This window comes from Nicotiana tabacum, chromosome 19 (genome assembly GCF_000715075.1).
Source record: "Nicotiana tabacum cultivar K326 chromosome 19, ASM71507v2, whole genome shotgun sequence".
Lineage (NCBI taxonomy): Eukaryota > Viridiplantae > Streptophyta > Magnoliopsida > Solanales > Solanaceae > Nicotiana > Nicotiana tabacum.
The window spans coordinates 106,668,663-106,680,970 of NC_134098.1; the positions used below are offsets into that span (position 1 = coordinate 106,668,663).

The 12,308-nt window shown below is 33.2% G+C and overlaps 1 protein-coding gene across 1 annotated transcript; it reads right to left on the reverse strand.

Annotated features, from left to right (window-relative positions):
* Positions 1–5,695: 5,695 nt before the first annotated feature.
* On the reverse strand, positions 5,696–8,467 carry LOC107787302 (putative WRKY transcription factor 41). Its single transcript, XM_016608851.2, has 3 exons — positions 7,961–8,467; positions 7,707–7,832; positions 5,696–6,500 (listed from the first exon to the last, which is right to left on the reverse strand). The coding sequence occupies exons 1-3, from the start codon at positions 8,284–8,286 to the stop codon at positions 5,912–5,914; spliced, it is 1,041 nt and encodes a 346-aa protein (XP_016464337.1). The 5' UTR covers positions 8,287–8,467; the 3' UTR covers positions 5,696–5,911.
* Positions 8,468–12,308: the final 3,841 nt, after the last annotated feature.

The following is a 12,308-nucleotide window of genomic DNA, read 5'->3' on the forward strand; positions in this document are numbered from 1 at the left end:
ATGCGTCTCTTGGCATTCTTGAACGCATATCGGGAGGTCTTTATTTGAAAGGTTTTTGGATAAGGTTAGAAAGAAGGGTCGGCGTGGAGGCTCTAAGTATACTCAATATGATGGGTTGTACACTTTACAACTCTTGGAATCGACTCTTTCAAAAGTGAAATAAAATTTTTGCCCCAGTTTTTGATACTGGGGATTTTTGTATTTTTTTTCTTTCTTTTTTTCTTCTCTTTCTTTTTTTTCTTTTTTTTTTTTTGAATTCTTATTTGGTTGGACCGAACCGTGTAAGGATGCCTACGTATCCCCTTTTTAAAGGAATCAGGTCTAACGTAATTCAAACATCTGACCTAATATTATTATTTTTTCATCTTTCTTTCTTTTTCTTTGTCTTTCTTTTTTTTTTTCTCATTTTTTCCTTCTTTCTTCTTTTTTTTTCTTTTTTTTTCAAAACAAGTTGTCCCAACTTTTATTTTCTGGGGGCATGGACTTTGACTGTTCTTTTCTTATTTTTTTTTTCACTTGAACTTTCTAAGAGTCGGCCCATTTTGTACTCTTGGTACATGGACTTTTCTTTTTATTTTTTCTATTTTTTTCTTTGTTTTTCTTTTCTTAGACTTTTGAGTCTAAACTTGATTCCAAAAGTGGGTGGTCAAAGAAAATAACACAGGCTCGAAAGGGGTAACGAAGGGTATAAAGTGTTTGGATAGCAGAAAAAGGGCCTCCCAGCCTCGAGAATGCCAATCACGTTAGCCCTTCACAATCACGACATTGATGCACATGTTGCTTTCTGGTCTTTTTTAGTGTAAAGTTATATGAGCAATTCTTTCCTCGCAGTGAATGCCCCTTGTCAATTTGGGTGACTTTTCTTTGATTTTGTCTTGATGTAGAAGATGCATTTTGCCAATAAACTGATCCATTTCAAGTTGACTGGGATACACCTTCTTTTGAAATATACTTTCTATTTCTTAGTGCTAAACAGACTTCAACCCGTCCGATTATCCTTAAGCCCGATCTCATCAATGATTCAAAAGGTAGAGATCCTTAACTATTATGAGCATGACTGCTTTTGTTCCATGTAAACTTGGTTCATGCTTATTTTCCAAATATTTCATGTCTCTATACATCTTCAAAAGTCTCTTTCTCAGTTATCCAATTCAAGACTAAATCAGTTTTCTAAGATCTGACCAAAAATTTCGCATGCATGTCATGTCACTAGAACTAGCGTGAAAAGAACTATGCACAAAAATGGACACAAAATGACTGACTGCGTTTTATTGAATAAAGGATAGCAGGGTCCGATAACACAAAAAGAAGAAGAAAAGAAGACAAAATAAGCTACCATGACTAAAAGAGGAGTGATTTTCCAGTTGCTAAGCGACATCTTAGCCACACATTCGCACATCAGCATTACTACGACATTTAACCGTTTTGATTGCTTTGGATTCAACACTCAAATTTTGACAATCATCCCGAGCAAGCCATGTCCTATTGCTCAAATCTGGTAAAGTCAACCCCACATTTGTCTCCATTTTTATTTTTCACCGCCAACTTGCCTATTTGCCTTTCCGTGACCTTGGATGAACAACAGTTGTGTTTGTTCCATTGGTTGAAAAAATGCTTTTATTTCCGAAGGATCGTGGAATCACCATTGCAAACCAACAAACCGACCACATTTAACTAGCTTTTTATTTCAAAACAACAAGCATGTTAGAATAAACACTCTCTTTCTTTTTTCCTTTTCTCTCTTTTCTCTCTTTTTTTTCTTTCCTTTCTCTTTTTTTTTTGTTTCTTTCCTTTCTCGTTTTTTTTCTTTTCTTTTTTTTTTCATTCGATCGAACCTGATGTGGATTGCCTACGTATCATGTAGGAACATGAATCAGATCTTGCGTAGTTCAGGAGGATTATGAATAGGTAAATAAGCTGACACTTTTTTTTACTTTTGAAAACACTCAGACAATGAAAGCATTTAGAAAAAGAATATGTACTTTTTTGCAATTTGTTTTTGTTAAATTTTCGAAAGAAATGCTTTTAAAGAGGAAAGAAAATATTTTTGGATTTTTGGTTTTGATTTTTGATTTTTTTTTTAAATTTTTGAAAAAAAAGGACTTCTAAAGAAGAAAGAAAATATTTTTTTGTATTTTTGATTTTTTATTTTTTTAATTTTGGGAAAAAGACTTCTAAAAAAAGGTAGAAAATATTTTTTTGGATTTTGATTTCATTTGTTTTCTTTTTCTAATGAAAGACTCCTACAAATAAAATATTTTTTGGTTTAAAAATTTTCTTATTTTTTATTTGTTTGGGATTTTCTAAAAAAAAGATTCCTAAAGAAGGAATTAAAGGAAAATATTTTTGGATTTTTAAAAAATAGGGCCTGGAACCGATTAGGTTTGCTACGTATCTCACACCCAGTGAGAATCAGACCCGCGTAGTTCTGCCAGTTTTGACGAAACAGGGGAAAATGTGACTTTTTGAAAACAACGGCTTATTTTCTTTTCTCTTTTTTTTTTTTCAAAATTTTGGCAGCGTTTCGGATTTCAAACACCTACCTCTCACTCTTTTTTTCATTTTTTTTATTTTCTTTCCCTATTCTAGAAGCTAGTCAATATGCAAGTCAAAACAAACAACTGCGCATGTAGCACGTAAGATGCATCAGGATGGTCTTTTTAATTTGGGTACACCTGTCATAGACAGACCCAATCCCTGTGTTGAGTCCCCAAAGTCAAAATACACGTGACGCAAACAAACGTACCTACTAGAGATCCGGCATGAGGTTATGTTATTCTAAGTTTGAATCCTGGGGTGTATTGTTCTAGACCTGGCTTACCCGAGCGGACAACTCGAGCCCGGGGGAGGGGGGCAGCGTACCGGGAATACAGAAGCTTCACCGGCTTTGCAACTTGTCCAATCCTCGTTCTAAAATTAGGGTATGACTCTAACAGAAAAGAAGCCACGCGAAGCGCACGCTTCCCAGAAGATTTAGAAGACTCAGAGAGAAGAAGGATTTCGTAATAGTTTTATATACAATTCATACAATATCAAAGCGGTAAAAAATGACATTTAGCACATTAGGCTCAAATATGTACAAAAATCAGATAATAAACCAAAGCCAAGTATGACAGTTATTCTAATCTCGAATTCTGAACCCTGAACCAGAAGTTCTGGGTTCTTGTCCCCAGCAGAGTCGCCAGAGCTGTCACACCTCCTTTTTTCCGATGGGGATAAGGGAGTTTTTCCAATTAAGGTGACATTAATCGAAATGGGTTTATTTATTTATTCAGAGTCGCCACTTGGAATAAGTTATGGTGTCCCAAGTCACCGGTTTATTTTAAATCCCAAATCGAGGAAATCTGACTCTATTTTTTTGGTCTGCGAACACAGAAGATCGGGTAAGGAATTTTGTTAACCCGGAAGAAGGTATGAGGCACTCCCGAGTTCCGTGATTTTAGCACGGTCGCTTAACTAGTAATATTTGGCATAATTATCTTATTTATACATATTTAAAACCTATTGTGCATTTTAATCTTTTAACCGCTTTTAATATTTATAAAATTTTGTTTGAACAAGTCGCGATGTCGCGCGCTCGTTTGTTTTTGTACACATTGCGAATCACGCCACGTGAAACGTACCTGCGATTTACAACATGTAAATTTTTATTATTATTTGAAGTTCTGGTCGAGTCACGTGAAACGCACACTCGAATTGGGATTTATGTATCGTGACCATGCCACGGGAACCGTACCCATGGCCACGATGATTTATTAATCGCGCCTAAAGCAAGTTACGATGTTCAAAATTGCTCTTCCTACTTTAAGATTATTGAGGACGGCACAGTACGGCAAAAGAAGTGTTGGAGTTAATGTTTGATCTATTCATATGATTAAAGAATTCTTAGTACGTTCAAATTAATTCAAAGGCTTGTGATGATTCTGGTTCTTCGATTCACGGCTGGAAATTCCATTGGAGCCCACACATTTGGGATTACACAGTAGATGACAAAACAAAATATGCCACTAAATAAACTAACTACATATTTCAACAAATTAATACTAAGGAAATTAGCTTTTTCATGCCATTATCCAACATTTAGGTGAGAACAGGTCTATAATGGACCTTGAAACTGATGGACCATATTTACTTAACATACTCAAAATGAACCTTTAACAGGTCACCTGTGAGCACAAAAATGGTCTCACAATAAATAAAAAAAACTGTGCAATCAACCACTCTATATGCATGACCCAAAGGAACAAACAGAACAAAATGATCCTCACTAAGCTGAATTTCACATTGAAACAAACTTATAGCACATTTAATCATAATAAGCCATTAATTTCAACAAGGATGCATAGACATAACTTATTTCAATAACACTCAATCTATAATAAGCACAGTCCATGTATTTACACACAATTATAAGATTAAAGTTTAAGGAATACCTTGAAACAAATGAGTAAGGAAGAAAAGAAAACTGTGGATAAGTGAAGAAGTGGCAGTAATTTCAGCAGAACAGCAGATCCCAATCAAACAGATAGCCGTTCTATAGCTCAAATCCCTTTGAAATCCCAGAAAATATCAACCAAGTGTACTAAACATCGATCAAAACAAGATAAGGTCTGAACAGAAGATAAAGTTCAGCAAATAGCAGTCCCAAATCGGAGGGAGAAAAATTCGAAACCCAGGCGAATCAATTCGAAATCAGCAGCAAACAAACACAACTTCGATTCTAAATTGTTCGAATCCAAAATACGAAGCAATCTACCAAAACTCTATTGTTCTTCCTTTGTTTTTCAAGCTTTGTGATTTTAAGATCTTCATTCGAATTATCCAGCTTTGTTTCAGCGGTTTGTGTTCAAATCATGAGTAGGTGAGCCTTCATCTTCGTGTGAGTGTGATGGTGAGTTTGTTTTCTGATAGGAATCGAGGGAGGGGGGTCGTGAGAGAGAAGATGAGAGATGGGGCGGGTAGGGTTTTTAGGAAAGGGGGGTCCGATTATGTTGTTCTTCTCGTCTCCTCTTTAGGGTTTGGAAAAATGGGTGTTTTAAAGAGAGGGCGGATCCGGTTAGGCCAGGCGGGTAATGAAAATTGGGCTTCTAAAGGGATGGGCTTGACTAAACCAATTTGTGTAGCTAAACTATTATATATATTTTATTCCTTAATTGACTAATGACCTAATTAATTAACTAGTATAAGAATGCATGTAGAGTTACTAATGTATTTTTTGGTATTTTAGTGTTTTACAAATGCAATTGATTATGCAATTAAAATTTAAAAAAATAAAAAATAAAAATTCAAAATATTTTCTTTAGAATTTAAAACGCAACTTAAAAATGCATCAAACATGAATACGTACAAAGCAAACTAAGTAAAAACATAGAAAAATAATTTAAAGCTATTTTTTTTAGATTTTTTAGAAGTAATTTTAAATTAGGGCAAAAATTAGGTGCTCACATCTACGACCAACCTCGTTGTTTTGCATTTTACCTTCAACGCCACGATTTCAAATTTATTATGCCATTTGTCCTCAATTGTAGTTTAATTTGCAAGAATTGTTGAAATGCTCTTAGGACTTGAGTTTTTCTTTTTCTTTTTCTTTTTCTCTTTTACTCCTGCCGTTGTGATCCGTAACAACTTTGTGATTCTGCTCATTATTTAAGAAAGGAATTTTATTTAATATCAAAGTTAATAACAGAAAACAAAATGGTGCTAATGCATAACTAAAATTTCAACTGCCCACATAATCACAAACATGAATTCATCTACAACATTTCGAGAGGAAATACTAACCATTTCTCTAAACATCAGTCAATTGAATTTAGCTAGGATCAATTAGGCTAAAAAATAATAAGTATAATAATTGCACAACACCTGCTTGCTGTTATTACAAACTTGCAAGGGGTACTTATCTAATGTCTAATTATTTGAAAAATTCTTCAATGTCAAATGTAACACTAGGTTCAAATCCCACAGACAAATCCCAATCTCCATCAAATGGGGAATTAGATATTGAAGTTGGGGTCGAGATTAATTCAGTAACATCTGACTCTGAGCTCTGTAGAATGTTGTCCATTGCAAATTCCTCAATTTGATTTGTCAACAGTGACAAATAGGAGGACAATTCTGAGGTAATTGGAGGTGAAAATGGTACCATGGAATTGGAAAAGAATTGGGTTTCTTCAATATTTTCGAGATTCAGTGGGGTAGGAGGGAATGAAAAGGGAGTGAAAACTTCTTCTTTTGTGAGGCTAAAGTTTTCAACTTTATGGTTTGGTCCAGAGTTGAATATTACCATCTCTTGTTCTTGTCTTTGATAACCCAATTCTTGTTTTTTGTTGTGTTTCTGACGTTTTTGGGTTACAAGTGAAAATATTTCTGATTGTGCAATTTTGCAACTGTGCCTTCCTTTATATGTGACCTCAAAAGTTGATGAGTTTCCAACTGATCTTTGGACTTGTTTTGTTGCCAAGCAGCCCTGTGTATTCCTGTGAGTGCACCTATAATAAGCCCTGCATTTACAAAAAAAATCTATTAGGCCAACAATATTAAGCAACTCTAATATTAACTAGTCCATAATAAGTGGAATCAACAACTCAGAATAAAAATAATGATGGTGTAAAATTTGTATTGAATTAAATCCAAATAGATTTACTCCTTGCATTAAAGTAATATATGAATGTTTTCCATATGCTCTTTATCCATTCCACTATGAATTATTGTCACATAGCACAAGAAGTTGCCAAAAGAAAGAGACCTTTCAAACTTTAAGTTGTTGTCTGGACTCTGAAACTTAAAAGTTCCATATGTGTTGTGAAATCATATTGGTTTGCTTTTAATAAGAAATAAAAAAAGGTACTTTCTTCAGCTACTGAAAGGACATAATATTTGGAAGTGTTTTATTTAGGAGGGGACCACATGAAATGATCCAAAACTCATGCACTGAATGTAGCCTAAACAGAAAGAAGAAATTGCCAAAAAAAAAAAAACCAAAATTGTCAAAGACAAAACCTAGGACCTACTATAGGGGTCGCAATATACTACACTTCTCTCGCTTTTACTTATTTACTATACTAAAAATATATTTTTATTTTTACTTATCTACTATACTGAATTAAGAGAAAAACAATCTTTTTTTTTCTATTTTACCATTATCATAAATTACTTATTCCCTGAATTATTTCTATCACTATTAGGGTAAAATTGAAAAATGCACTCTTTTTTTTTTTTTTTTTTTTTTTTTTTTTTAGGGAATACGAAATCAAAAGTGAACAATTAAAACCGTGAGGAAGGAGTAATAATAATGAAAATAAAAAGAATGATTCAGGGATCCCATCTACTGCCATCTTGTTCCCTGTAATTTATATTTGGAGCAACTGGCAAGTGGCCATTACAGTAGCTGCCTACCTCCTTATTTATTACTACTAACTTCCAGGTAAAACTGAGTTTAAGCCATTAAATTAGTGAAATGAAATTATATTAAATTCAATTGTTGATTACGTAGTTTGTATATGAGAGAAAAAGTCCAATTTTAGGATATTTAACAATTAAGCAAACAGCTAAAAAAAAGTATAGTAGGAAAAACCAAATTATGGTTTTGTTTTGGTGCATAATCCTAGTAAAAATTGGTGATCAAATGTGAGTCGACTCCATAAAAGATAAATATTAATGTTAACACAGGAAAATATAAAGGGAAATAAAAGCAAAAGGATTGTTACCTTGGATGAATAGACCCTAAAATATCTTTCTGGCCATATTTTCTCCAACTATATCCATCATCATGTTGACTTTCAAGTCCTGTTCCAGAAATGCTAACTTGTTTACTCCATTGTTCTGGTGTCTTTCTGTAAGCCAAAAAAAGTTCCAAATTACAAATATGGACCAAAAAAAAAGAAGAAAAAGAACCTTAATCCAAGAAATGATTGATTTGCAAGAAACCACAAAAAAATTGTCAAAAGAGTCCTAAAATTACCTCTTCTTGCTGAACACATTTTGGCCAACCAATTGATCCTTTGAAGAATCCAAAACCTCACTCTTTGGACTATTATTATTACCAAGAAATGAAATTGATGAACATGAAGATGTCGAATTAGCATTTCCACCTTCAAAAAGTAGTGCCTTCAAATTCAGAATTGACAAAGATTTTTCAAGTGAAGATAGTATTTTCCCAAGTAGTAAATCACATTCTTCAGGAGAAGCCAAAGGACCAATCTGTTTTTTCAGCTGATTAACAAACTCCCTCCCTTGTGTTAGCTCAGTGATCAGTTTCTTTTTCTCCAAAGCTTTAACTTTTTCCATTTTGGAATCTTCAACTTACAAAAAAGATGATGACAAATTAAATAGGTATTATTTGAGATGAGTAAGAACTATATAAATGGTGACAAAAGGGTAGGAAAAAAACAAGAAAGTAGAAGATAAAGGAAATTGTGTATTCAAATCAATTGCCAAGAAGGAAGCAGGAGGGAGCAAGTGAAGAGTTGTAAGTTTTAGAAAAAAGAGAAGGAAGGAAAGGAATATAAAGAGGGAAAAAAGTGGAAAGAGAGAGGGGGAGCAAATATTGACTGTGATTATGCTTTGTTGGATTTTTCTTTGTAATGTCTTGAATTTCTTTTCCTTTTCCTATGGAAGAATTAAATTCCAGAAAATATTCAAGAGACCCTACTGCTGACTGATTCAAAACGGCGTTTTTTCGGGCCACCACGGTTCACATCTCCCTCTTTTTTTCCCTCTTTTACTCGGTTTAGTCTTTTATCATTCTTGATCACTAATTGATGTTGAAGTTTTAATCGATCAAATACTAATAATAGTCTAAATTTGAAGATTATGTCGGGTTTTATTTGATTTACTTATTCATGAGAAGGAAATTCCAGTTTAGGTACAAATGTCACATCTAGAAAACAAACACAAAACCTCCCTAACTATTATATTGGCGAGCATGGCCATGTAATCAAGCATTATAAGATATTTATCACAAATTATTAGACCTCAGATTGAATAATTTCTTACTTAATAATCTGATTTAATTAGGTTTTGTATAAAATATGCGCTAGTAGATTTTTTCTCCCGGTATAATATTTGCAACATCATATTATGTCTTATAACAAATTTAAGAAATATATCAAGGATGATTTTGTTTATCAAGGTGCTCTCCCATATATGATTCAAATTGACTAAACTACACTTATAGAGATTAGCTTATTGGTTTACAAATAAAATCAAGTTAAGTGGACATTAGTAATAATTTCCTTTAATGTTTAACTAAGTGGCACTAAATAATTCATTTCATTAATTTATTATTTGTTTATGTTATTAACTACATTCATTTCTTCATTGAGCAAATTTCTGTTATATATTTTGAAAAGCTTAGGCATATAATTTACCTTTCTCTCTCTCTCTCTCTCTCTCTCTCTCTCTCTCTCTCTCTCTCTCTCTCTATATATATATATATATATATATATATATATATATATATATATATATATATATATATATATATATATATATATTCAACACATGACCTGCCCTTTTAATAAAGATACAATATGTATATAGTTGTATAAATTATATTAAAATCATCGTTTATTAGGATTTATATATTAATTTTCTTGCTGTCCTCATAATGTGATTCGTTAATCCTAGCGTCATATATGACTATGGCTTATCCTGTCTTAATTAAATCTATTTTGCATCTCTCATCGTCATCTTCGTTAGCTAAGAGACATAGGGAATCCATTTTTTATTTTATATGTCCAAGTTATGTGTGAACGTGGAAACACGTGCTTCAATATTCAACTACATTTAGATTATATAGAGAATAGATTCGCTTTTGTTTCGTTTTGGAAGAATAATCTTTTTTGAATTACTATTTGGAAAAATAATTTTTAGTGTTTAATTAATTTGATTTCGATAGATATGTCTGTAGATTTCCTTTTCAAAAGAAAACAACGTTAAAACCCTAAAGGTTTTCATAATGCGAACGCGAAACAACTGAAAAATCATCTTTGGCTACTAATAAAATGTATCTCCACAAAATATTTCCAACTGTTATATAAGAAGAAATTCGATCAAATAAATAGCGCCGCAATTTTTCAGCTAGAAAAAAACCTTTACCAAATACACTATGTTTTTTTTTTGTTTTTGTAAAACACATTTATAAGATAACATATATCACTATCTCGACCATATTATTTATCTTCTAATTAGACCACATATTAACCATTAATTATCTCCATATATTATTTTTAGGACTCAGAAAAATGAAAAAGGATAAGAGAAAAAAAAATGCATTGAGATAGTGATAGTGTATAAATAATGGGTGAGATAATTGGATAAACGTAAGAAATGGGTTGTATATATATGACGCCACCCCATAAACGTCATTTTTCTCTCTTTCTTTGTCACTTAGTACTAGCAATATTTAAAGGCAATAACGCGGAACCACGTTTGAAGATTCTTCATTTGACTTATTTTCGCATTTATAATATCATGTAATATAATCTTATTATAATTCTGTGGCTTATATTATTTTGTTGTTATCTCAAAATTAAGCCAACAAGAAGCTTCTTGCGTTTTGAATTTTTTGTTAGACTAACACCGAGAGGCAATTCAAGATCTTAAGCTACTAACAGTGCATTAATTTACTATTATCTGTGTCCATATATATGTTCTCTTTTCTTCTTCTTTTTTTTTTTTTTTTTTTTGCCTACCAATTAATAAAATGTTTGATAGCATATATATATATATATATATATATATATATATATATATATATATATATATATATATATATATATATATATATATATATATATATATATGAAATGTCTCACTTAATAACACTTAACAAATTAGAAAAATGATGGTAGATTTGAACAAAGAAGTAATAAATGATTCAATTTTTTCTAAAGTGTCCAACATTTAAAATAAATTTACGTACCAAGTACCAACTATCAGAATTTAAATATCTATGTGTGTGTCTGTGTGTGGGCCGGTTTTAGTTTCATTGGCTTTGTCCGAGAAAGCGTATGTAGCTAACGTGTTAAATTTTATGTAACTTGATATATATTACTTATCTGCTTATTGACATTCGTACAATTAAATGCTTTAGAAATTTATTCAAATTTCACGCACCTAGTAAATACATTTTCATGTATTTGACTCATTCTCTTGAAAATGGTTTGTTTGCACTTGACTTGCCATGAAACATCCTACTGCTGCATTCGAAAAATATAAACATCTGGGGTCAGCAAACAGCGAGTGTCTGCTTCTTTAATTTTTTGCCGTTTCACTTTGTTTCGATAATATTGCTTATACGGGTGAAACCGGACACATAAGCCGGCCCGGTTCCCGATAAAATAAATTGAGTAAGGGACACGATGACAAGGAGCCGGAATCGAGGTAAGGGACTTATCGAGGCAGGCACCGGGGGCACGACACCCGCCCTCGAGTATATCGAGGCCATGACCCCGGGATCGATCAAAATCCCAAAAGACCTCGGAAAGTATTATTGGGCAATCAAACACGATTAACGGAAGGTCGTAATATCCGTGATCAACCGGGTATCACGGCGCGGATCTCGGCACGCACCGACGGGAATTCAGTAATTAGTTAAACGGGATATTTTTACCTTTTATGGAATTGTACCTAGAATGGGATTCCCCTATTATATAGAGGGGGATCTCATTATTCATTGAACACTTTGTAACACGCAGCCCAAAGCAATATACTATTATTTTTACTGTTATACATAACTCTTATTCTCGTTCATCAGTGCTAGCCATTGTGAATCCGGATCGAGGGTGGATATTTCATCAAGGCTAGAATTATCCTCCTCACGTGATTTGAATTTACTATATCTTTATTTGTTTAATCTAACGCAATTTATCGTTTGTATCGAATTAATCCACGTATCCTTAAAACCACTTAGAAATTTAATTGTTATCCCTTTTTTAGGGTAAACAGTTTGGCGCCCACCGTGGGGATAAGAATAATAGTGGCAATTTGATACAAATTTTCATAACACACCCTATTTTACACTTGTTCTTTGGAGTGCCTTTAATTTCAGGTCAAAGTTTAAAATGTCGAACTCCCAATCTGCCCCTCTAAACGTGGATGCTGAGTCTAGTCATCATGGTGAGAACAACGATATGGTACCCAGTAACGAAGTGCCCCCTGTCAATCCCAACGGAATTTCGGCCACTGACCCAATTGACGCTAACTCACATGTGGCCATCAATGCAAATTTTCCTACAGATTCTGAGAACAGCGTCCGCGGGAGAGTCCGATCGGTAACCTAAAATACACACGACGGTGAAGGAGAT

Bases quoted from the DNA above. Each gene is read 5' to 3' on its own strand.
- LOC107787302 (XM_016608851.2), bottom strand. From the start codon at position 8,286: ATGGAAAAAGTTAAAGCTTTGGAGAAAAAGAAACTGATCACTGAGCTA. The intron at 7,833-7,960 runs GTAATTTTAGGA...TTTGGCTTACAG, and splicing joins AATGTGTTCAGCAAGAAGAG to AAAGACACCAGAACAATGGA. The intron at 6,501-7,706 runs GTAACAATCCTT...TTGTAAATGCAG, and splicing joins TTAGGGTCTATTCATCCAAG to GGCTTATTATAGGTGCACTC.